A 26,143-nucleotide genomic window follows, 5' to 3' on the forward strand; every position below is an offset into this window, starting at 1 on the left:
AGACATTGCGTATATGCGCTGTTCACCCCCCCCTCGCCAACGGTCAGCGCCTGGGTTGGTACCTCATGGGTCCGGGTCCCCCTATTTCTCTGCTCGCCTCGGTCGCGCAGAGCAGCTAGGCGTGATGCAGGGACAAAAAGCTGACTGAAGACTTTACTGAAGACTCCATTAGGTGAGTTTTTCTGACTGAGGTAAGTACTTTCCCCTTTCTCCTTAGGTGCGGACTTGCAACCTCTGGAGACCCCGTTTTTGGCCCACCTTTTCAGGTATACAGAGGCTGGACTTTTATTCTGGGCGAGCAGTGGCATCTTAGGGGGCATGGACTTGCAACATCTGTAGACCCTCATTTTGTGGCCCACTTTTCAGGGTCCAAAGGGCTGGCCTGTGTTAGGGGCTCTATTTTTTTATTAAAAAATAGGGGGAGCAATGGCAGAATGTATGGGTTACTTTATTATGCACATGTGTGTGAGAGTGTGTTCTACTATGCAGCTTACAGCCGCAGCGCTTATTATGCGGCTGACAGCCGCGGCGCTTGTACTTACGGGCGCATTTAGCGCCAACTTGCTTTCACTTTCTGCAGCAGACGGCTGCCGGCGGATATGTGTATCGCCCGCTCACTTCCCCGAAGGCGCATATACAGCTAACATATGCGTTGGGGCAAGGAGCAGGCGCCATTACTGTGTTTCTTCCCGGCGGCCGGGGCGCTATAGCTCCGTCCACAGGGCCGTCGGAGTTTACTGGAGGCGTGAATTGCCCTCCAATCAGTGCTGTGCGCGCGATTCTGGTGGCAGGGGCCAATCAAAGACAGTGCCCCTGCTCCAGCAACGCCCCTCTCAGGCTATTGGCTAGCTCCTCTCTGTCTGCATAGAGCGGTGTCTCTTCTCAGCAGGGACAGTGTTACAGTGTTGGGGTTAAAATCTTTCAGCTCTCACGCTGAATTACTGTCACAGGGGACACAAATCTGTTCCTCCCTCTAAACTGACAACTAGACTGCTATTCTTCTATTTTGTCTGTATGACATATTATTCCAAAAATGCCTGGTTCTGCTGAGCCCACTGGCTCTGCCTGCTCCACTGCTCCCCCAGACCCCCTAGCTTCCCCGGATGTTAGTTTCCGGTGGATTCGTCCGCCCCTCCAGCCTGGGTTTCTTCCTATCCCAGTGTATGGCTGACTTGACTCAAGTCTCCCTTTCGGTGGCTGAGGCCTCCCGTGACATGGTGTCTACCTAGAAGAGGTCTGCCCTGCGCCGGCCCTCTAGTGGGTCCCGCTCCTCTTTTCCACAAGCCTCACGCTCTCACAAGCGTACTAGGGGTGCTTTTTCTGACTCTTACATTGAGTCTTCGGGTAGACATGGGCGTCCCCCGTGGGCCTCGCCCCCCCCCCCCCGTGTCATCTGATCACAGAAATCGCTCCACCAGAGCCGCGTACCCGGTCAGGGTCGCCCCCCTCCTGGGCGGCCTCCACTCCTTCACATTCTCCTGGTGAACTGGCGGATGAGGCTTCCGAATCGGCATCTGACTCAGAGGACCGCTCGGATAAAGTTGTAACAATGAACTCATTGGTTGCGGCCATAAGAGACACCATTCACTTAGAGGACCCAGGATCTTCGAACGTGACTCCTAAAGTATCCCTTTCATCGTGTTCAACCAGCACCTCAAGGGTTCAGCTCTCATGCTGAATTTCACATCCTTCTGGAATCTGCATGGAAACATCCGGACAAGAGGTTCTCAGGAAGGAAGAGAGGGTTCAAGTGCGTTACCCATTCGCCAAGGACCTTGCCTCTAAGGTGGTTTCTTTCCCCTGTCTCGGTGGATCCACCAATTTCCCGCCTCTCTAGGCTACTACACTGCTGCTAGCGGCGGCTGCCTTCAAGGACTTGACAGACAAGTAGGTGGAGTCCTTAGCGAAGTTTGCCTCTGAAGCAGCAGGCTCTTCTCTGTTTCCCACCTTCGCCTCTGCATGGGGCTCCAAGGCCCTTTCGATGTGGTGCTCAAAACTGTCAGGCGGGATTCCCCCCCCAGTTGATCTGTTTTGCTTTGGTTCTCCAATGCTCTAAAGCTGGGGGCTTTCTGTGCTCAGCTACCATGCAGTCAGTCTGTTGTGCTGCCTTGCTGTGGTTCTCCTAGCGGCCCTCCGCCGCTCCATGTGACTTAGGGCGCGGGATGCGGATGCCGCCTCCAAAAGGTCTCTTACCAGGTTTCCTTTTACTGGTACCCGTCCTTTTGACGGGCGCCTTGACGAGATTATCTCTGAGGCGACGGGGGGTAAGAGTTACTTGTTGCCTCAAAATAAGGCTCGCTTTTCTTCCCAGGGGAGGTACTCGTCCTTTCGGACCTTTGGCCCCAATAAGGGGTCTGGGCAGGCGCCTTCGCGGGACAAGAGGTCTCCCTCTTTCCGGGCGCGTCCGTCTTGGAAGTCGGACACCAACCGTTCCGGACGTTTTGCGGCCAAATCGGGTAACCACAATCCCACTTCCGCATGGAGTGAAGCCACCACCCGCAGGTTTTTCTCGGGTGGGAGGTCGTCTCTTACTTTATCGAGACAGCTGGACCACACGCATTCAGGAAGTCCCGAGCTCCCCGGTCTCCTTCTCTGGCGAAGCAGTTTCGGGAGGCCCTCCAGTCCCTGCCCAGGGAATCATTGTCCCAGTTTCTCCAAGGGAATGTTTTCGGGTTTTTTATTCCAATTTTTTTGTGGTCCCCATGGAAGGCGGTTCTGTGCGATCGATTCTGGACCTGAAGTGTCTCACCGTCTTCTTCTCCGCCACTTCCGAATGGAATCTCTCCGTTCGGTAGTGGCATCCATGGAACAAGGGGAGTTTCTTTCTTTGTTGGTCATCAAGGATGCCTACATCCATGTTCCAATATTTCCCGGCCATCAGTGGTACCTCCGCTTTGCGGTTCTGGAGGCCCATTTTCAATATATAGCCCTCCCTTTTGATCTGACCTCGGCTCCTCGAGTCTTTACAAGATCCTTGCGCCAGTAATAGCCCTGTTGCGGTCGAGAGGAGTCTCAATGATCCCTTTCCTGGAGAACCTTCTCATCTAGGTTCCCACCAGATCCTGAATCGTTTCGGGTGGATGGTAAACCGGGACAAGTCTGCCCTCTCTCCCGCCCAGTCTCTGATTTTTCTTGGAACTTCAATTCAACTCTGCCTCTGCCCGGACTTGCCTTCCGACGGACAAACGTCTGACGCTCCAGTCAGGAGTCCGCTCTCTTCGGGCCCAGGCCCCAGTTTCCATTCGCAATTACATGGAAGTCTTGGGTCGGATGGTTGCGGCCATGGAAGCTGTACCCTTTGCCCAGTTTCGTTACCATCCCCTTCAACTGGCGATCCTCTCTCGATGGGACAGATCTCCTCTGTCTCTCGATCGCAAGATTACTCTCCCTCGTTGGATCAGTCAGTCTCCGCTCTAGTGTCTCCGCTCACCCCTTCTTCAGGGGCGATCATTTCTTCCCCTCCACTGGCAGGTGGTGACAACGGATTCCAGTCTGACGGGCTGGGGCGGTGTGTTCAGGGTCTGGACGGTTCAAGGTCTCTGGTCTCCCCGGGAAGCCCTTCTTCCAATAAACATCTTGGGAATGAAGGCAATTCTTCTTTGTCTTCTTCTTTGGGAGTCCCTGCTTCAGTTCCGCCCTGTGCGCGTCCAGTCGGACAACGCCACGGCCGTAGCGTACATAAATCGGCAAGGCAGCACTCGCTGCTCGGCAGCCATGGCCGAGGTGACAAAGGTTTTTCTTCTGGGCGGAAAACAAGGTTCCGGCCATTTGGCGATTCACATTCCAGGTGTGCTCTTCTGGGAAACGAATTTCCTTAGCCGGTTTCTCAGTCAACCCCGGAGAGTGGTCCCTGCATCCAGAGGTCTTCTCGCAGATCTGCGACCTCTGGGGCATTCCAGACGTGGACCTCTTCGCATCGGCACAATCGGAAGATTCTTCCATTTTGTCAATGTTCCGGGACCCCCTGGCTCTAGCCCTAGTGATTCCTTGGGCGGGCTTTGCTCTGCCCTATCTGTTCCCTCCCCTTCTGCTCCTTCTCAGGGTTCTGAGGAATCCCAAAGCGGAGGACGTTCCTGCCATACTGGTAGCTCCAGTTTGGCCCCGTAGGTTGTGGTAAGCCGACGTTGGTCAGGCTCCTGGACGACACTCCACTGCGCCTTCCACTTTGTTCGGACCTGCTGTCTCAGGATCCTCTTTGCCACCCCATTTTACAGTCGCTGCATTTGACGGTGTGGCGGTTGAGACTGCGGTTTTGAGAAGATGTGGTTCTCTTCCCAACTCATTCGCACAATGTTCAAGGCTCGCAAGCTTTCCTCGGCGAAAATTTACCACCGTACCTGGCGGTCTTATTTTCGTTGGTGTGAAGCTAAGGTTTTGTCTTATGTTACCTTTTCTGTTCCCTGTCTTCTTGCAGTCGGGTTTGGGACTGGGGTTGTCTTTCAGGTCCCTTAAGGGTCAGGTTTCGGCCTTTTCTTTTCCTTTCCAGCGTCCTCTGGCTTCTATTTCCGGACCTTCCTTCAAGGAGTGGCACATCCTGCCCCTCCTTATTGGTCACCTTCTCCCCCCTGGGACTTGAATCTGGTTCTGGGTGTCCTCCAAGGGGAACCTTTTGAACCCCTTAGGGAAGGTGTCCCTGCGCCTCTTTTCTTGGAAAGTGGCGTTTTTTTTTTGCTATCGCCTCCATTCGGAGGGTGTCTGAATTGGCAGCTCTCCTCTGCCGTTCTCCATTTCTGGTGATTCACCAGGACAAGGTTGTCTTCTGACCAGATCGTTCCTTTTTGTCTAAGGTTGTTTCGGCCTTTCATCTCAATGAGGACATTGTTCTTCCGTCCTTTTGTCCCGCTCCTTCTCATCCTAAGGAGCATTTACTCCACAAACTGGATGTGGTTCGGGCTGTTAGGTATTACCTCTCTATCTCCTCTTCGTTTCGTCAGTGCGATTCCTTTTTCGTCCTTACGTAAGGGCGTCTTAAGGGACAGCCTGCTTCCAAGGCCACCACTTCTCGGTGGATCCGGTCTGCCATTTTGGAAGCCTATCGCTGTAGGGGGAAGATTCCTTCCTTCAAGGTTGTGGCTCATTCTACCCGCTTCTGTTGGGGCATCCTGGACTCTCCAGAACAAAGCCTTGGCCTTGCAGATTGCAAGGCGGCTACTTGGTAGTCTTTGCACACTTTCTTGAGGTTCTACCGGGTTCATACCTTCACATTGGCTGATGCTAGTCTGGGCCGTAAACAACTGCAGGCGGCAGTGGAACAGCCGTCTGCCAGACTGATTATCTGCCCACCCAAGGGACGGCTTTGGTACGTCCCATGGTCTGTGTCCCCCAATGGAGCTGATAGAGAAAAGGAGATTTTTTTTTAACACTTACCGTAAAATCTCTTTCTCGAAGGATCCATTGGGGGACACAGCTCCCACCCCTTTTGGGTTTCCCTTTGGTTCTCTGTCCGAGGGTGAGTTCAGTTATATATTTTCTTCTGTTCTCGGACAGTTCGTGTTTTTACCTTGACCTGTCGGTCCTCTCCTATTGGACTAGTACTTAAACTGATTACCTCAGGGCCTGGAGGCGGGTATATCCTGCTGGGAGGAGCCGACTTTCTTGTTGCCATAGTGTCACCTCCTAGAGACAGCAGCATACACCCACGGTCTGTGTCCCCCAATGGATCCTTCAAGAAAGAGATTTTATGGTAAGTGTTAAAAAATCTCCTTTTTCCAATGTTGCTTTATTTTTAATATTAGATTTGTTAAAGCCATAAAACTAGTTGCCAACGTGGTCAAATATTGCCAAGGGTTGCAAAGGATGCAGTAGTGTTTTTTGGAGCATCACTTTGAACTTATTGCTGCAGTTAAATCTTGCTAAGCTAAAATCTTTGCCGACCATCAATTTAATATGGTGAGGTATCAAGACTACGTTGCCCCGTAATGTGCAGTGTATTTTGATAGGCTGTAATAATGAGACATTAAAGCATTAGCATCATTTAGTGATATGACAAGTTTAGATCTGGTCTGTCTTGAGATCCACTGCGATTGTAATAGATGAAATGTGCAGCAGTGCTCCTCACTTGCCAACGGGTCACCTGATCGTACTCCAGTGTTTCCCAACTAGGGTGCCGCCAGTTGTTGCAAAACTACAACTCCCAGCATGTCTGGACAGCCAAATGCTGTCCAGGCATGCTGGGAGTTGTAGTTTTGCAACATCTGGAGGCACCCTGGTTGGGAAACACTGTCCTACTCCTTAACTTTATAGACTAATGCAGTAAAAGTGTCAGATTAAATGATGGCTGAAGTGAAGCGCGTGCTACCCTGCACTTAAGCTAGCGGTTACTTACGTAACTCTTGAAATTATGACCATTTTGATATGAAAATGAAATTTACATCTTGTAGATACTGCATAACTGCTTTTTATTGCACCTTTTATATATTTTTCTCCATTTGTTCTCAGATGAAAAGCATAGGCTTCTGAGTCAAGTTGTCAGACCTCAGGAAACGCGTCCTCTTAGTCCCGCTCCTATTACAGAGGAAAGGCCATCTCGCTGGAAGGAGGAAGAACGTAAACCTGACAGGAAAGATGGGTCCAGGCGTTACGAGGAGATAGAGACTAAAGAACGGGTATCTAGTACTGAAAAACAGAGAGAACATATAGATGCTGAAATCTTAAAGACAAAAGAGGCAGACAGCACTATACAGCATAAAACCGAAGAAAAAGAGGTTACTGACAAAGTACATGAAGACAAAACCAAGAAGAAAATGCTGAAGAAAACTGGGAAGAAAAAGAAAGAGGAAGAACCTGCAGTTGAAAAGACTGCAACGGAACCTCCACCAGAAGAAGCCAAAGTATTTTCACCCAAGAAGGGCCAGAAAAAGAAAAATTTGGAGAAAAAGCGGAAGAAGGGAGAATCTGATATTTCTGATGAAGAAGCTGTTCAGCATGTTAAGAAGAAAAAAGGGCCTAGAACTCCCCCAGTAATAACTCCATCAGTTACAGCCTCAGTAGTTATTAAGGAGGAAATTACAGAGGTTACACCAGACAAGATAGCTGTTGAAACAGTACCATTAAAGGATTCCACATTCAGTGACTGGTCAGATGAAGATGTTCCTGAAAGAACAGAACCTGCAGTTCCTGAAAAACCTACAGAAGAACCCATCAAAAAGCCCACCAAGGTGAAACCTGAGAAAGATGAACAGCGACCTCCTTGCGTTGAGGAACCCCCAGTTCGCAAGCCCACTGAACAGAAGCGTAGCAGCAGTATATGCAGTAACCAGAGCCGTACATCAAGCCGCTTACGTTCTCCATCTATTGATTCTGTTCACCGTGGTGGGGATGAACAGGTTGTTAGGAGAAGACTGTTGCCTGGTAGTTCCAGAGATCGAGAACGAAACAGAAGTATTGAGCCTTCCGGAGAGCGCAAATCCAGAATTGATCAACTGAAAAGGGGAGAACCGAGCCGTAGCACTTCATCAGGTACTATTTGTGTGCTGGTCAAATATGTTTTGGTCCCAGATCACATTGACATAATTCAAAAGCATTCATTAATTTTCATTAATGCAGACACATTCCCTATCTACAGCCAATTACTGGCCACGGCGATGTTTTGCTTCAGCCAGTGATTGACTGAGTGGACCGTCCCTTTCCCACATCTAGCAAGATAGGGGGCCGGGGCATGCCAAGGATGGGTAAGTAGGGCGCTCCCTGTACAGGGGGCCCCAACAGTATGACATCCTCCCTGGCATTCGGACACTATGCTAACACATGGCGTAGTTGGTTTGCTTTAGACCACTGCTATTCTTTGTAACACAGAGGGGGATTCAGTGGTCTTATTGCCTTTTAGAAGACTTGACATCCATGGTGATTCACAGTCTAATGTAGGGTTGTCTTATCTGTTGCTGTCCAGCTATTGCAAAACTACAACACCCACCATGATGGAAGTTGAAGTTGAAGTTGTGGAACAGTTGGGCAGTCATAGATTGAGGAACAGGTCTAGTGAATGAAGTAGGTAGAGAAATGTGGTGTTACTCACTTGAACCTGCTTTAGTGTACAGTGGAAAGGAAGGTAAGTATCCCCCCTGCCTTTTTATTTTCACTTCCAAGGGGAGGTCTGCATATTAAAAGGATAATAATGACCACCTTTATTTTTTATTTTATTTTCTACGGTGGAAAACAATTTTTTTTTTTTTTTTTTTTTTTTAAATCAACTGATGCCAGAAAGTTAAACAGACCATTGGGGGACACAGACCTTGGATGTATACTGTTGTTGCTAGGAGACTTGACACTAAGGAAACCAAAAATTCAGCTCCTCCCAGCAGGATATACCCGCCTACAGAGTCTGAGGTAATCATTTTTAGCTTAGTGTCGCAGGAGATGGACACTAGTCTGGGTTTCCCCCCAGACTTGGTCTAACAATTTATTTTTACAGAATAGGGACGTTTAGTTTTTCTTATTCCCCTTTATTTTTCTTTTTTCAGGTGGGGACCCAGGAACATAGCGTTCACTGTTTCCCCATTTGCGATTGAGGGGGCACAAGCATCGTGGATGTACTGTTAACCCCCTCTCGCCAACGGTCAGCGCCTGGGGTTGTACCTTATTGGTCCCCCACTTTTCCCTGCTCGTCTCGCTTTTCAAGCCCGGCATGATGCAGGTGACAAATAAGCTGGCTGATGACTTCATGGCTGAAGACTTCATGAGGTGAGTTCTTCAGATTGTGGTGAGTATTCTCCCCACTTTTTTTCTTTCATGTGCGTGGGCTTACAACTGCTGGAGACCCCGTTTTGGTCCCACTCCTTTTTATTCTATCTCGGTGGAATCCCTAATGGGCAAGGGTTCCCTAACTTTTATTGGGGGCACTTGGGAATGCAGGGACCTATGGATTCAGTGGTGTAGGACTGTGTATGGATTTCTTTTAACATTTATCAGCAGCCATGGCTTCTTTTTTTACTTTAGTTTCTTCTGTGCTCTGGCCGCAGTTTACTTTCACTTTCACAGTGGCCGCTGCGCTGGTATTCTCGCTCACTCCCGTTCCCCTACACTCACATAAGCTTCAGGGATGGGAGCGGGTGCCATTATTTACTGGCCTCCTTCTTTCTCTGAGTTTGCGCCCTTGGAAGAGCGCGAATCTCTCTGGCCAATGGGGACTGAGCAGGGATCTGTCAGCCAATCAGAGGCGCCTCAGTCTAGTCCGGCCCCTCTTTTCTGATTGGTCCGGCCGTCCCTGCTAGTGTTCTCTCTCTTCTCGTTCCCTTCCTCACAGCAGCTGCCTGAGGGGACACGGATGCTGGTGAGGCTGTTTCATTTTGTTTTATTCATGTCCGAGCCCAGAACTGTTCCTCCCTCTAAACCAGTACCTGAAGTCCTGGTCACCTTCTACTCTTGTAAGGGCTGTAACTCCAAAATGCCTGGGTATGCTGTACCCACTTGTTCAGCCTGCACCACTGCACCTCCTGACCCCCCCTGGTATTCCTATTCAGGATGCTCCCCCAGACCCAGTCGGTTCTGCTGCCCCTCCAATATGGGTGTCTTCCCTCTCTATCTATTTCTGACTTGGCGCAGGTCTCCCGCTTCCTCTAGAGAGCCTTGCTCTCCCTCACCCTATTTTAAACGCTCTCATAAGCGTAATAGGGGTTATTCCTCTGACTCTTCTCCAGAGTCTTGGTGCAGGCGTAGGTGCTCCTCTCATGGGCACCGTCCCTCTGCTACGTCTCCCAGCAAGTGTCTTTCTTCTAGAAGACGCTCCCCGAGTCGCCGTTCTGAATCTCCAGAACGGCGCGCCAGGTCAGTGTCTCCCTCCTCTAAGGTTGCCTCCACCCGTTCCCACTTCCCTGGTGAACTAATGGATGAGGCTGCTTCTGTCTGTGACTCAGAAGACCACGCAGACATGACCGATACAGTGGACTCATTGGTTTCGGCCTTTCGCCTAGAGGACCCAGGAACTTCGGACGCTGTCCCAGAAGTTTCCTTTTATCGTGCCCGTCCGGCACCCAAAATTTTCAGCTCCCATGCTGAATTTGAAGCCTTGCTAGAGTCTGCCTGGAGGCACCCTGACAAGAGGTTTCAAGAAATTAAGAAGGTTCAAGCGCGTTATCCCTCTGCTAAGGACCTTATGACCCGGAGGACCTCACCTCCTACGGTGGACCCACCAGTCTCCCGTCTATCTAAGACCACTACCCTACCCTTGTCCGATGCTGCATCCTTTAAGGATCCAGCGGACAAAAAGGTGAAAACCTTGGCTAAATTTGCCTTTGAGGCTACGGGTTCATCTCTTCTCCCTACCTTTGCCTCTGCCTGGGTTTCCAGGGCCCTTGCGATTTGGGTGTCCCGACTCCACCAGGGCATTTCTTCTGGGGCTACCGCGGAAGAACTGGCTGATTTTAATTCTCCTGCTTTCTAAAGCGGGAGACTTTCTATGTTCTACTTCCATACAGTCGGCCCGCTGTGCTGCTTTTGCCATGGGTAACCTTGTGGCTCTCTGTAGATCCGCGTGGCTTAAAGCCTGGGATGCGGACGCAGCTTCTATTATCTCGTGGCTCCAGATTGGCCTCGGAGGGCGTGGTACGCCGACGTCGTCCGGCTCCTGGACGACCTTCCGCTGCGCCTTCCACTTCGTCCAGACCTTCTCTCTCAGGGTCCCCTGTGCCACCCCAATTTACCGTCGCTGCATTTGACGGCGTGGCGGTTGAGACCGCGGTACTAAGGGCCCGTGGCTTCTCAACACAGGTGATTCGCACTATGCTTAAGGCATGCAAACCCTCTTCCTCAAGATTTACCACCGTACCTGGCGGTCTTATTTTCGTTGGTTTGAATCTCAATCTCTTTCTCCAGTCGTGTTCTCCCTTCCTCGACTTCTTTCATTTTTGCAGTCAGGTCTGGGTCAACAATTAGCTCTCAGCTCCTTAAAGGGTCAAGTGTCTGCCCTTTCCATTCTTTTCCAACGCCTTCTAGCATCTGATTCTCATGTTCGGACTTTGCTTCAAGGAGTGGCCCACGCGGCTCCTACTTACAGGTCTCCTACACCTCCTTGGGATCTGAATTTGGTCCTTGGTGCTCTACAAGGCGCGCCCTTCGAACCCCTCAGGGAGGTTTCCCTTCGTCTCCTTTCTTGGAAGGTGGCATTCCTTGTGGCAATTACCTCCATCAGACGGATTTTGGAATTGGCGGCTCTTTCTTGCCGCTCTCCCTTTCTAATTGTCCATCAGGAAAAAGTTGTTTTTCGTCCGGTTCCTTCTTTCTTGCCTAAGGTGGTTTCTGCTTTCCACCTTAATGAGGATATCGTACTCCCGTCCTTTTGTCCCGCTCCATCTCATCCCGGGGAGCGTTTGCTTCATAAACTTGATGTGGTACGGGCGGTGCGTACCTACCTCTCAGTTACATCTTCTTTTTGTCAGTGTGATTCCTTTTTTGTTCTTACGGACGGCCACCATAAGGGTCTACCTGCCTCTAAGGCGACCATTTCGTGGTGGATTAGGTCTGCCATTTTGGAAGCTTACGGTTGTAGGGGGGAGACCCCTCCTTTCAGGGTTTCAGCTCACTCCACGCGTTCTTTTGGAGCTTCCTGGGTTCTTCCTAACAGAGCTTCAGCCTCTCAAGTCTGTAAGGCAGCTACCTGGTCGTCCTTGCACACTTTTACTAAATTCTACCAGGTTCATACCTTTGCATCTGCGGATGCTAGTCTGGGCCGTAAGGTGTTGCAGGCGGTGGTGGCCCAGCCTGCCCCTTGATTTTTTTTCTGTGCCCACCCTAGGGACGGCTTTGGTACGTCCCAAGGTCTGTGTCCCCCCAATGGAGCCGATAGAGAGGGATTTTTGTCTTACCGTAAAATACTTTTCTCAGAGGATCCATTGGGGGACACAGCTCCCGCCCTTTCTTTGGTGTTCCGGTTTTGGTTACCTGTCAGAGGATGTGTTCTGTTAATTTTTTTTGTTCTGTTACCTTGGACTGGTCTTGGTTTTTTGCCTCTCGGTCCTCTCCTACTGCTTGGGGACTAAACTGATTACCTCAGGCTCTGTAGGCGGGTATATCCTGCTGGGAAGAGCCGACTTTTTGGTTTCCTTAGTGTCAAGTCTCCTAGCAACAACAGCATACAACCCAAGGTCTGTGTCCCCCAATGGATCCTCTGAAAAAAGGATTTTACGGTAAGACAAAAATCCCTCTTTTTAAATAGAAGTAATTTACAAATCTGTTTAACTTTCAGGCACCAGTTCATTTAAAAAAAAATTTTAAAAAATCCACCGGAGTCCCCTTTAAGGTGTTCTCACTACTATGTTAATGTGGTGATTATATACCAGCATAAGATTTAAATCTTTAGCTTTTTTTGCTATTAGTCACTATTAGCAAAAGTGATTAGTAGACCTGTACTTTCCAATAGTCTTGCTTTACTGAAAATAAATTTTTGTCCCAAGGTGATGACGGCGTATAAAGTATTGCTTGTTAGACTATACAAATTAAATATTGCATGTGTACATTATTCATCTGTAAAGCTCTAATCTGTGCATTCCACATACAGGACACCCAGTCGGCATGCAGCCACACATCCCAACACGGCATACAGGTGTGTAGTTACGGATTAGGCCACTAGGGAGCGCTTTGCACATTAGTTTTGTTTTTCTGTTTTGTTGGAGCTTTGTGCAGAAATGGTTAAGGGGTTGGAAATGAATTAGAGTGAAGCATTAATTTGTTTGATTTTCTGTGTCTTTAAGTAAAGAAATGTCGGTAACACACAAAAATTAAAAATCAACCATAGATATGCTCTGCATAATGAAGATAAAATGTAGTAATCGTATTAGCTCCTAATGTAATTCCAGCTGCTGTATAGTGTTTTGTTGGCTACATATTCCTTAAAGTAGGACTTTTTTCTTTTTTTTTTCTTCTTTTGGTTCATTGGGCAACCTATCTATACATGTTATTAAAGATTAACCTCTTGGGGAACGCAGGGCACCCTGCATCCCCGATCCTTAAGGACTCTGGTAACTGTACAACTTGAGTATTTCTGGTCCCTGCTGCTCGCCGTACGGGGACAGGATGCCTGCTGAAATCCTGAGACGATACCCCCCCCCCCCCCCATGTCGGCAATCTCTGCAAATCGCCGATCAATTCAGATCGGCGATTTGCAGAAATTCTGGTTCACTTGGGTCCCCGGTGTCCCAGACGACACCTATCATCATCCTTTAGTAGCAAGAGTGAGGTGGCACTGGTGCCACCTAACGATCGTCCTGATTCATCGGACGGTAACATCCAATCAATCAAGTCTCCTGCTGCGGGGTGTCCCTAACGGAACCCGATCCGCCCCTGTTCCGGAGGGCGAGAGCGGGTGTCGGGAGTGTGTACCTGAGGCTAGGGCCCACGATCCTCTGCATTGGTGGCAGGATCGGGGCCCTAGGAGTGGAGTCGGCGACGGCAGGCGGATCATCAAAGTGCAGCAGCAGGTAAGGCTGGCCGCCTGCTGTTGCTTAGCAACAACTTCCAGCATGCACACAAGGGCATGCTGGGAATTGTTGTTATGCAACAGCAGAAGGCACAGCTACAACTCCCAGCATGCCTTTTGGTAGTTTGTGCATACTGGGGTTGTAGGTATGCAACAGCTGGAGGCACATTTTTGTGCCTCCAGCTGTTGCTTAACTACAACCCCCAGCATGCACGGACAGCCAAAGGACATGCTGGGAGTTGCATTAGTGTGCCTCCAGCTGTTGCTTGCTGAGAGTTGTAGTTTTGCAACAGCTGAAGGCACACTGGTTGCGAAACACAGGGTTTGTTACCTAACTGATAGACCGTACATGCTGGGAGTTGTAGTTTTGCAACAGCTGGAGGCACAATGGTTGCGAAACAAGAGTTAAGTAACAAACTCTGTGTTTTGCAACCAGTGTGCCTCCAACTGTTGCATAACTACAACCCCCAGCATGCGCGACAGCCAAAGGGCATGCTGGGAGTTGTAGTTTTGCAACCGCATGAGGTTTGTAAAACATTTAAATTTTTTATTTTTTTGCTGTTCTGGCACCATAGGGGCTTCCTAAATGTGACATTCCCCCAAAAACCATTTCAGAAAAAATCACTCTCCAAAATCCCATTGTGGCTTTTTCCCTTCTGAGCCCTCTAGTGCACCCACAGAGCACTTGACATCTACATATGAGGTATTTTCTTACTCGAGAGAAATTGGGTTACAAATTTTTGGGGGATTTCTCTCATTTTACCCCTTGTAAAAATTCAAAAAATGGCTCTACAAGAATATGCGAGTGTAATCAATGAAGAGTTTTAATTTTCTCCTTCACTTTGCTGCTATTCCTGTGAAACACCTAAAGGATTAACAAACTTTCTGAATGTCATTTTGAATACTTTGAGGGGTGTAGTTTCTATAATGGGGTAATTTATGGGGTATTTCTCACAAAAAGGCCCCTCAAATCCACTTCAAACCTAACTGGTCCCTGAAAAATTCAGATTTTGAACTTTTCATGAAAATTTTGAAAATTGCTGCTATACTTTGAAGCCCTCTAATGGGTTCAAAAAGTAAAAACATGTCAACTTTCTGTTGCCAACATAAAGTTTACATATTGTATTTGTGAATCAATATATAATTTATTTGGAATATCCATATTCCTTACAAGCAGAAAGTTTCAAAGTTAGAAAAATGCTAAATTTTCCAAATTTTCATGAAATTTTGGGATTTTTCACCAAGAAAGGATGCAAGTAACAACGCCAATTTACCAGTACGTTAAAGTAGAATATGTCACGGAAAGAAAATCAGAATAAAAGGTAAAAGCATCTGAGTTATTTATGCATAAAGTGAGAGTGGTCAGAATTGCAAAAAAAAAGGGCTGAGTCCTATTTTTTTTTTTTTTTTTTTTTCATGAACTGGTGCCAGATAGTTAAACAGATTTATAAATTACTTCTATTTAAAAATCTTAACCCTTTCAGTACTTATTAGCAGCTGTATGTTAGGTTTGCTATGGGGATTTTCTCCTGCTCTGGACAGTTCCTGATTCGGGCATCATGTGTCAGCAGAGAGCACTGTGGTCAAGACAAAAAATAATTTCCTCTGTAGTATATAGTACTTAATAAATACTGGAAGGGTGAATATTTTTTAATAGAAGTAATTTGCAAATCTGATTAACATTCTGGCACCTGTTGATTTGAAAATTAAAATATATATAAATAAAAAGTTTTCCTCCAGAGTACCCCTTTAAGGTGCAAATGGGCTGTTGAGGGGTTGAGAAAATGTGTTCATTGGTTTTTCCATGTTTTCCCTTCTCTTCCTCTTTTCAACAACTCTCCACCATTGTAGATGAGTATAGCACTTGTGAAGCTTATGGCTGGGTTCACGTTGTTTGTATTTCTTTTAAATGATCAAATTTTGAAGGTCATAGGAGAAAAAAAAATCGCAAAAATACTGTGAATATCCATGGTGTTTTGCGATGCATGGTTTTGAAAGGCAAAACAGATTAAATGTTTTATCTTTAAAAGTCATATAATACATTGAAAAACCATGGTGGATCATGATAAAATGAATGTTTTTGCAAAAAAAATTTTCTCATGATATTAAAAATGTGCTAAAACACGGTGCCATCACAGCCTAATATTATTTTATAATACAGCTCTATTTCAATTATGTATTTACCAAATGTCCCTTGTCTACAGATCGCAGGGACTCTAGAAGTCACAGTTCAAGAAGAAGTTCTCCTGAATCTGACCGTCAAGTAAATTCCAGATCTGGGTCTTTTGACAGCCGAGAGAGAGCACCTGACAGAGAGAGATATGAACATGATCGGGACAGAGATCGAGAAAAGGAAAGAGACCGTGACAGGCGTGATATGAGACCGAGAGACTGGGAAAGAGAAACTGAAAAAGACTGGCCGAGAAATAGAGAGCGAGAACGGCTACGAGAAAGGGACCGGAGAAGAGACTTTGAAAGAGACAGAGAGAAATTAAATCCTGACAATTCAGAAAAAGAGCGAGTCCGACTTCTTGATGTCCCTTCGCCGGCAGATCAGAAACGTAGTGACACAAAGGAGAGAGAGGGTGAAAAAAGTTATGAGGCCACAAGTCGGAACACTTCTACTTTGGAGAAAGCAGAAAAAGATACAGAACCCCTACAAGATCTTGTCAGTAGTCGCAAAGCAGAAAAAGCTGAGGGTTTTGATGGTATGTTTAAATGTCAAGCTGGTATCTGCCTTGTGGGAGTAATGGAAGTGAGCTGTGCCTGCCTTTGTCATATTTTGTAGTATTGAAAGTTATTTTTTTTTTTTAGATGTTTCATTATTAGAAAGCACAGTGGTGTCCTGCCCAATTAGAGATTAAAATGGTTATACAAGATTGGAACAACATGGCTGCTGTTTTTTTTTTTTTCTAAGAACAGTGCCACACCTGTCTCCATTATCTGTGATACTGCCATTTAATCCCATTCACAGACACCTTTCGTGGATAGGTGAAAGATGCTGCCTTCTGTTGTACAAACCACCAATATTTCTTGACTAAGCCATTTAACAAGGTCTCAGAATGGATTTTTATTTTTTTTCTAAATTTGTCAAACAACCGCTACAAGTAGATGAATTTTATAAAAACTGTTTTCCTGTATTTTCTCTTCCAGCAGCAGACAATAGGAAGTTTTCTTTGCCCGTGCAGCCTGGATCTCCTACTGGAGACCCCTGAAACTGCATAAAGATCCCTTCATTTATTGTGATCGAAGAGCAGCAGCATTAAAAACCTTTCGTGGCTTACCAGCCTTCTTTACAATGATGTAGCATGTACATAGATCAGTATTTCCCAATCAGGGTGCCTCCAGCTGTTGCAAAACTACAACTCACAGCGTGCCTGAACAGCCTTCGGCTGTCCAGGCATGCTGGGAGTTGTAGATTTGCAACAGATGGAGGCACCCTGTTTTGAAACCCTGTAGTAAATGCACACTTATCCATGTTGTGCATGACTGCCTGCTCAGTTTAGGGGAAAAAAGAAAAACCAGATGGATTGCAAGGGATCCGAAGTCACTTTGAAAAATTCAAATTCTCAAAAATCATTTTACCTTATTCTACTGGCAGATCATGCATTCTTCTGTGTCACTCATAGAACAGGAGGTATGCTTTAACGCTGGGATTCTTTGGCTCTTCACATATTCTGCTGCATTTCTTAGCATTCAACATATGCATTCTCCACCATGCTTTAAAGGTTACTCCTGTGGAAAACATTTTATTTTTTTCAGATCAACTAGTGCTAGTTGTATTCCTTCCAGTACTTATCAGCTGCTGTATACTACAGAGGAAGTAGTAAATTTATTTTCTGTCTGACCACAGTGCTCTCTGCTGACACCTCTGTCTGTGTTAGGAACTGTCAAAGAGCAGGAGAGGTTTGCTATGGGAAATCTGGACAGTTCCTGATACAAAGGTGTCAGCAGAGAGCACTGTGGTCAGACAGAAAATAACTCAACTTACTGTGGAGCATACAGCAGCTGACAAGTACTTGGAAGGGTAAAGATTTTTTAATAGAAGTAAAAAGTTGAACTTTCTAGCACCAGCTGATTTGAAATTGTTTTCCCCTTTAATTATGGGTAGTTAAAATGCTTACCATTTGTAATGTATATTTTATGGCACAGTATTTTCAGATGGGTGGGTTTAATGTCTCTGTAGGAGCTGAAGAGGAGTTTTCCAAGCTTGATGATGACCAGTCTGGGGACTCTGTAGCTGGAGAAGAGTATGAGCCCATCAGTGATGGAGAGCTGGAAGAGATTCTAGCTGATGATGCTGAAAAGAAGGAAGACCAGCATGATGATGAAAAGATGTCTGGTAAGGGGTCTTCACATGAGTTACTTAGTGGGTGACTTTCTGTTGAAAACTGATAGCCTTAGTGTGCATTCACACCATGTTTCCGAGATCAGGCTGGGAAATTTCAAAACCGGCCACTGAGGTATCCAAGCCGGACTGGCACCAAATCTTGTTCATTTAAATGTGCCGACCGGAGTCGGATAGTCACGGGCGGCGATTCACTTCTGGGGTACCTGGAGGGCTTACCTCTGTTTCTGTGTCTGCTGCTGCGCTGTGTATGATAAAGCAGAGCAGACAGATCAATGTGGTTCTGTGGAACCACATTGATCTGTATAAGGAATCAAATGACTCCTCCTAAAAGTCCCCTAAGGACTAAAAGTGTAAAAAATAAGAAAGTTTTAAAACACATACATTAACCCCTTCCTTATTAAAAGTTTAAATCACCCCCTTTTCCCAAATTCCATATAAAAAATATATAAATATAATAAAAATGTGGTATTGCCACGTGCGTAAATGTCCGAACTATGAAAATATAAGGTTAATTAAACCACACGGTCAATGGTGAACACGTAAAAAAAAGCCAAAGTCAAAAATTGCATATTTTTGGCCACTTTGTAAACCCTAAAAAAAATGTATAAAAAGTCCAATCAAAACAATCATGTTACTGATAAAAACGTCAGATCACGGCACAAAGAATTAGCTCTCCTACCACCCCGTATACGGAAAAATAAAAAAGTGTTAGGGGTCAGAATGACAATTTTAAACATACTAATTTTGGTGCATGTAGTTATAATTTTTTTTTTTTTTTAAGTAGTACAATTAAGAAAACCTATATAAATTGGGTATCATTGTAACTGAATAAATACATGGTGTCATTTTTACCGAAAAGTGCACTGGGTAGAATCGAAAGTCCCCAAAAGTAAATAAAACATTTTGGAGTTTTTTTCTCCAATTTTGCCCCACAAATATTTATTATATTGATGTCATTGGTGGCGTAAAAAATAAGCCCTCATATGGGTCTGTAGGTCCAAAATTTAAAGCGTTATGAATTTTTAGAAGGTGATGAAAGTGCAAAAACGGAAAAACCTGTGACCCTTAAAGTGTACCGGTCAGATCATCCAAAAAAAACAAAAAAAAAAAACATATTTTGCTCAGTTTCTCATCCTGATCATGTACATATAATCTTTGTTCCTTTGCCCAATATTTCTCTTAGAATTCAGTTTATTTACTTGGAGTGATTGCAAAGTGAAAGTACTTCTCATTTACATGCAGGGAGCTGGTCCCTTTCTGTGATAACCACTCCCCCTCCCTCTCTCTGCTCTGGGAGCAGTAACCCCTTTCCTTTCTGTTTTTATGCTATTCCCAAACACACACACAATGTGTGCCTACAGCTTTTGCAAAACTACAGCTCCCAGCATACCCACACATCCTTTTGAGTTGTAGTTTTGCAACAGCTGGAGGCATTTGATTGTAGTCCCCCTGTATCACACACACATTCACTTCATATATTCACTGATATACATATATATATACACACACACACACACACACACACACGCAGGGACACACACACACAGGGATACTTACTTTATAAACAAATAAATCCTCTATTCACCGGCTGCAGTGTGTTTCTGCCCCCCCTCCCACTGGCTTTTTCAGTATGAAATACAGAAAATTTTCTAATGAAAGCAATTGCAAAACCTATTGGTTTTGGTGCCTATTTAAGGGGGTACGTAAGTGACGCCTCATTGGACTCCTGTTTACCCGCACTATAACCAAGTGTATTGGGTTTAGTGTGGTTGAACAGGCTGAAAGTTTTCCTTTAAGGACTCCTGTGACAGTCAACATGTGCTACTGAGCTACAGGATCTACTTCATCAGGTTCTGCTCATTACTTGTCATTTCCATTAGTAGAATATCTTCCAGTAAGGTGCTATAGAATGTTTGATAGAGCTACACTGAATAAATTAATAATGAAATCTACACTTATAAATTCTTATAAAACGTTTTAAACATTTGATTACACTATGGGCTCTTTACTCTAATTTCTTCATGCTTTATACAGATCCTCTGGATGTGATTGATGTGGACTGGTCCAGTCTGATGTCCAAGCAGATGAAAGAGCCGCGAGAATCCGGAGCTGCTTTGTTAAAGTTTACACCAGCTGCTGTTTTATTACGTGTTGGCATTTCGAAACGATTAGCAGGACCAAATCTGTTCAACAAGGTTAAAGACACTTGCCAACAAGCAATAGAAAAGCCTAATGGTAGGTTCTTTATCTTTCCTATGGGGCTGTAAAGTGGGTCAACTCTGTCTTCTAGTCAGACTCAGCTCTTTTCACCTGCTTTTAGACAAATTTAGACACTCATTTTGCCAGAATCTGTAGGTGATTCTTGTATCCAATTGCAAGTTCTACTTAAAGGGGTTAGCCAACCTATTAAAATTTGTGTCCTCAGGATAGGGCGACAATATTAGATCGGCATGGGTCCGACACCCTTGCCGATCAGCTGTTCAGTGATTACTAATGCTTACCCCAGCATCATTGTACAAGGTCCTGCATCATTGTTGTCCCATTCATGTGAACAGGGCAATGTGCTGCAGTACACTGCAGTAGTGTTACAGTGTGGTGATTCAAGGATGAGCAGAAATGATCATTGTATTTTTAGGTTGAATACCACTGTAAAGACTTATGTAAAAGACGCAACATTCCCTGAATGACATGACAGCAGTAATTTTCCTGTTATTCCACCATCTTTTTCTCTGCGTCTGTCAGATTACATTACTTCCTGTCTTAAAGACCACTAATTCTCGTCTACTAGCAGATTCCACTCTTATGGTGATAAACATCAATTCACACAGCCGCCTGAAGGGATAAATAGGCCAAAAATGTACTATCCATGAAACCAGAATGTGTGTCCCAGACATGGACACTCTGAGATGTGAACTAAAGCATTTCACTTTAAAAAGGACACAATACAATATGTCAGAGGATCTTAATAGATTTTAGGTTGTTGACTATGACTTTACTTGAAATCTTTAATGCAATGTTTCCCAACCAAGGTGCCTCCAGCTGTTGCAAAACTAAAACTCCCAGCATGCCCGGACAGCCAACTGCTGTCCGGGCACGCTGGGAGTTGTAGATTTGCAATAGCTGGAGGCACACTGGTTGGAAAACACTGCTTTAGTGATCCAAATGATTTTGTAATGCTTTTCAGCACAGAGGTTACTGGACAATGTGCTTCATGTTATCTTCTGTCAAGTAAAATTGTAATTTTCTTAGGCTGAATTACTATTAGTATGCGCTCTTTCTAGAAGCTGCTTTTCCCACTCTTTTGTTGTTTTGTTTGAAGTTGCCATTCAATCGCCCATTTATAGAGAATCTTGATGGCACGCTGTTGTCTAGGCAACACACTTTTTTTTATTTTTATAAAGTGAGTCTAAGAAATGTGCGAGAAATGATTCTACAAAGTAAAGTCCTCTACAGATCTTCTAGTAATGTCAAATAAAAATGTGCCAAATGATTGCTGCCTCTTTATATGGCTGCAGAGAACGAATTCTCACATTGTAAACTCTATTGGCTATTGATCATAACACTTGCAGTTTAGCACCATCTTCTAACAGGTTTATTATAATCTCCGTTTACACCAAGTCGTAGCTTCGCATTTACAATTTATTTTTGATTTCCTCCCCTTCTTCCAAATCTAACTCGTGTCTATATGTGTTCTTTAGAAGCTGAAAACCTATTTGAACATGAGCTGGGAGCTCTGAATATGTCTGCTTTGTTACGGAGGCAAGAGCGTGCTGGCTTACTGAGTAACCTTGGACCATGTTGTAAAGCGCTGTGTTCAAGGCGGGACCTAGCAATTCGCAAACAACTTGTACAAAATGAAAAGGTAAATGGACTGACTGACAAAGTTGGTTAGATCTTGGAATAGTCACTTATTCATCTTTAACAATTTGATCTGCCTGCAGCTACTGCAAGGGGAGTTTGTCCATACATATATTGCACCTAAGGGTTTTAATGAGAGTGCTTGAAAGATGTATATATGTATATTTAGAATCAATAGGTCATATGCACCAGTCACCGTCCATGGTTTAAATATATAGGCTCTAATTTAGGCTAGGTGCACACCACGTTTTCAGCCATACAGGGCCGCATACAGCTGGGAGCTAAAACCGGGCGCTCCCGTATCTTTGCCGTATGCCGCCCGTATGTAATTCATTTCAATGAGCCGACCGGAGTGAAACGCTGACTCCAGTCGGCTCATTTTTGCCCCCTATGCGGTTTTCCACCGGACCTAAAACCGTGGTCCACTACGGTTTTACGTCCGGTGGGAAAACCGCATACGGGGCAAAAATGAGCCAACCGAAGTCAGCGTTTCACTCTGGACAGCTCATTGAAATGAATTACATACGTGCGGCATACGGCAGGGATATGGGAGCGCCCGGTTTTAGCTCCCCCCCCAAGCCGTATGCGGTCCTGTATGGCTGAAAACGTGGTGTGAACCCAGCCTTACTAAAAGTGGAGTGTAGTTTTCTTCGTGGGTTCTAATTCCCTACAATTTTGTTCCCACGGTATTTACTGATGTTTCCCTACATTTTGCACTTTTCCTACATTTTGCACTTTTCCTACATTTTGCACTTTTCCTACATTTTGCACTTTTCCTTATATTTTGCACTTTTCCCTATATTTTGCACTTTTCCCTATATTTTGCACTTTTCCCTATATTTTGCATTTTTCCCTTCATTTTGCTATTTTTATACATGCTCTGATCTGATCGGGTTTTCCTCAACTCAAATCCACGTTTTCTGTGGAAATCTAAGTAAATATGTTGTTTTTTTTTGTGAAAATGTCGGACATGCCCCCTTATCGTCGGCCATGTCCACTCTGTGATGGTGCACGACCTATAGGTTATCTTGGGGGAGTCAGCATTGTGTAGTCAGCATTGTGTAGTCACAATCTGGCATAGTTATGAAGTCTGGTTCCTTAAAATCCTGTATAGTGACAGATTGATACATGGTGATGGTAAATGGTGCTCAAACCTAATGACTTTTCCTTTACATCCAATATTTTTTTCCAGGGCACTGTGAAACAGGCTTACTCAAACCCTCCATTGGTTGACAGTGAACTTCTAAGGCTCAGTTTGCGTCTTTTCAAAAGAAGAACTGGCTTAAGTCAAGAAAGCCCTGATGACTGCAAACTTTCTGCAGTGAATAAACCTCCTGAAGTTTGTGTGTCCTAATGACTGATGAAATATAAATATAAAACTGTTGCAGAGAACTGTGCTACCATTTTTTTTATTTCTATACCCTTGGCTGTTTTATGTATAGTAAAGCTATAAATGTTTTGTAATGTGTTGCTGCTTTTTTTTACAACATTAATACCCTTTGCTTGTAGTTAGTAACATATTTTGTATAATTATCTATTTGAAGGTCCTAGAATCCGTATCTTTTGCTGCCTGTGTAAATCCCTGTGTAATATATCCTTTGCCTTTGTACAATGCATTTGGATCATTTTCAGACCCTTAAGCTTTTTCTGCATTTTATGCTGCAGCCTCAGGGATGTGGAATTCATATCGCCTGACATGCAGTTCCAGGCATCAGGCAGGTTAATTTTTCAGGCCCTTAGCCCTGCTTCGGTCAAGCAGGGATGGACCTGAAAGCTAGGGATCGACCGATATCGGTAATTGCCGATAATGTCCAAAATCGTGAATATCGGCCAAACCGATAATCGGTCGATCCCTACTGAAAACCCCCGACAAGCACGCCGATGCTCAGAGGGGTATATGGAGTGGGCTCCTGACATTTGCCCGCTCCATACTCTGCAGCCCCCAGCTGTTTTCAGTAGCCCGATCGCGGTGGCTGGCTGTAAACCCTTTAGATCGCTGCTGTCAAAGCGGACAGTGGCGTCTAAAGGGACACATGAGTGCTCCTTGGTGGGCTAGTGGTTCGAGCGATCCACTATAGAAATAGCCGGAGGGCTTACCTCTGCTTCCCTGGTGTCCGTGGCTCTGTAATTGTTAGAGCCTAGTCCAGCCAGGCTATCAATGGATCGCAGAGCACACAGATCAATGGAGTTCAATAGAACGCTATTGATGTGTATGAGGAATCTAATGATTCCTCCTAAAAGTCCCCTAAGGGACTAATAAAGTGTAAAAAAAAAAAAAAAAAAAAAAAGTTTTAATGAAAGTTTAAAAGACACACATTATCCCCTTCCATATTTAAAGTTCAAATCACCCCCTTTTCCTATATAAAAACATGTAGACATAATGAAAAATATATTTGGTATTGCTGCGTGCATACAAACTATTAAAATATAACATTATGTATCTCGTACGGTAAATGACGTAAATGTAAAAAATACCAAACGACAGAATTGCAATTCAACATTCAATTTCAACATCAGAGAAATCCAAAATGAAAAGCATTTCTTCTGTAGTATATAGCCCCTAAAAAGTACTGGAAGGATTAAGATTTTTTAACCCCTACAGGACCTATGACGTAACGTTACGTCCCGACACCCTGGGTCTTAAGGACCAAGGACGTACAGTTACGTCATGGGCAGTTCTGGTCCCCGCCGGGCAGGGATCGGACCGGAATGCCTGCTGAAATTATTCAGCAGGCATCCCGTGCAAATGCCCAGGGGGGTCATTAGTATGAATATCATTTAACCCCTCCCCTATTAAAAGTTTGAATCACCCCCCTTTTCCCATAAAAAAAAAACAGTGAAAATAAAAATAAACATATATGGTATCACCGCGTGCGGAAATGTCCGAATTATAAAAATTTATAGTTAATTAAACCGCTCGGTCCAAAGTCCAAAATAGTGCATTTTTGTCACTTTTTATATCACTTTTATATCGATCAATAAGTCCTATCAATGCAAAAATGGTACCGTTAAAAACTTCAGATCACGGCGCAAAAAATGAGCCCTCATACCGCCCCATACACGGAAAAATAAAAAAGTTATAGGGGTCAGAAGATGACAATTTTAAACATATTAATTTTCCTGCATGTAGTTATGATTTTTTCCAGAAGTACAACAAAATCAAACCTATATAAGTAGGGCATCATTTTAATCGTATGGACCTACAGAATAAAGATAAGGTGTCATTTTTACCGAAAAATGTACTACGTAGAAACGGAAGCCCCCAAAAGTTACAAAATGGTTGGGTTTTTTTTCTTCAATTTTGTCGCACAATGATTTTTTTTCCGTTTCACCGTAGATTTTTGGGCAAAATGACTGACATTATTGCAAAGTAGAATTGGTGGTGCAAAAAATAAGCAATCATATGGATTTTTAGGTGCAAAATTGAAAGAGTTATGATTTTTTAAAGGCAAGGAGCAAAAAACAAAAATGCAAAAACAGAAAAAACCCTGGTCCTTAAGGGGTTAAGGATTGCTTCAGGGAGTATCACACTTCCATGGAGTTCTAAATTTTCCCTCTTCATTTTAATTTTCCACAATTTGACCCAAATGTACCAAGTCCAGAGTACATTCCAAGTTTTAACCCCATAAAACCACTAAATTGCCCAAAAAAATATTAAATCCAAAAAAAACACTGACAAGACCTCTGGGGGGTATTTTTTTTATAAAAAAAAATGGGTCATGGATCACTGAGTCACTATCATCGGGGACTTTTTATGTTGCCTCAAATGCGCAGCACTCTCTCTCCACCTGAGCGGGGTGCGCATTTGAGGCAACAAGTTAGGGATGGCCACACATATCACATTCCAGAATGATGATTCAGAGCATAGGGTTTGGGGCGGGCATATTTTTTTGTTTTGGCTATGCTCTGGGTCATCATTCTGGGAACATAATCTGTTTTATAATTTTATGTCCCACTGTACCCCATTTTAGTTACTTAGTGTACCCCAGTTATTTACCCCCCTGTAATGCCCCTTGAGGGTGGGTCCCACTGTTCTGGCTCCATAGGAGAAAGCCAAAGCTCAAGGACCCTGACTGATCTCCGGCACCTCTGAGACTGGTGTGCACGCTGTTTACGCCCAGACTTGAGGTATGTTCTTACTCCAAAGAAATGTATGTACACATTTACAATGACATTTTCTCCTTTTACCACTTGTGAAAATTAAAAATTTGGGGTAACCCCAGCATTTGTGTAAAAAATCTAATTTTTCATTTTCACATCCCACTTCATGAATATTTATCAAACACCTGTGGGCTGTTGAGGCTCTCTGTACCCCTTATGTTCCTTGAGGGGTGCAGTTTCCAAAATAGTATGCCATGTGGTTTTTATTTTTTTTTTGCTGTCGGGCTTCCTAAATGCGACATGTCCCCCCCCCCCCCCCCCCATTTCAGCAAAATTTGCAAATGTAACTCCTTCTCTTCTGAGCATTGTAGTGCTCCCGTAGAGCATTTGACGTCCACTTATGGGGTACTTCCATACTCAGAAGA

The 26,143-nt window shown here is 44.8% G+C and overlaps 1 protein-coding gene across 7 annotated transcripts in view; it reads left to right on the forward strand.

Annotated features, from left to right (window-relative positions):
* ZC3H13 (zinc finger CCCH-type containing 13) overlaps window positions 1–25,842 on the forward strand; it is a 104,784-nt gene extending 78,942 nt beyond the window's left edge. For 5 of the 7 annotated variants that reach the window (XM_056555399.1, XM_056555398.1, XM_056555401.1 and 2 more), the window contains 7 exons: window positions 6,439–7,458; window positions 12,491–12,535; window positions 15,613–16,116; window positions 17,595–17,750; window positions 19,794–19,994; window positions 21,458–21,621; window positions 22,810–25,842. In XM_056555399.1, coding sequence (XP_056411374.1) covers window positions 6,439–7,458; window positions 12,491–12,535; window positions 15,613–16,116; window positions 17,595–17,750; window positions 19,794–19,994; window positions 21,458–21,621; window positions 22,810–22,971 — 2,252 coding nt within the window. In that variant the 3' untranslated portion in view covers window positions 22,972–25,842. The remainder of the gene's footprint in view (window positions 1–6,438; window positions 7,459–12,490; window positions 12,536–15,612; window positions 16,117–17,594; window positions 17,751–19,793; window positions 19,995–21,457; window positions 21,622–22,809) is intronic. The other 2 variants (XM_056555400.1, XM_056555404.1) reach the window with 1 other exon arrangement.
* The last annotated feature ends 301 nt before the right edge of the window (window positions 25,843–26,143 follow it).

Source organism: Hyla sarda, chromosome 2 (assembly GCF_029499605.1).
Source record: "Hyla sarda isolate aHylSar1 chromosome 2, aHylSar1.hap1, whole genome shotgun sequence".
In the NCBI taxonomy this organism is placed as follows: Eukaryota; Metazoa; Chordata; class Amphibia; order Anura; family Hylidae; genus Hyla; species Hyla sarda.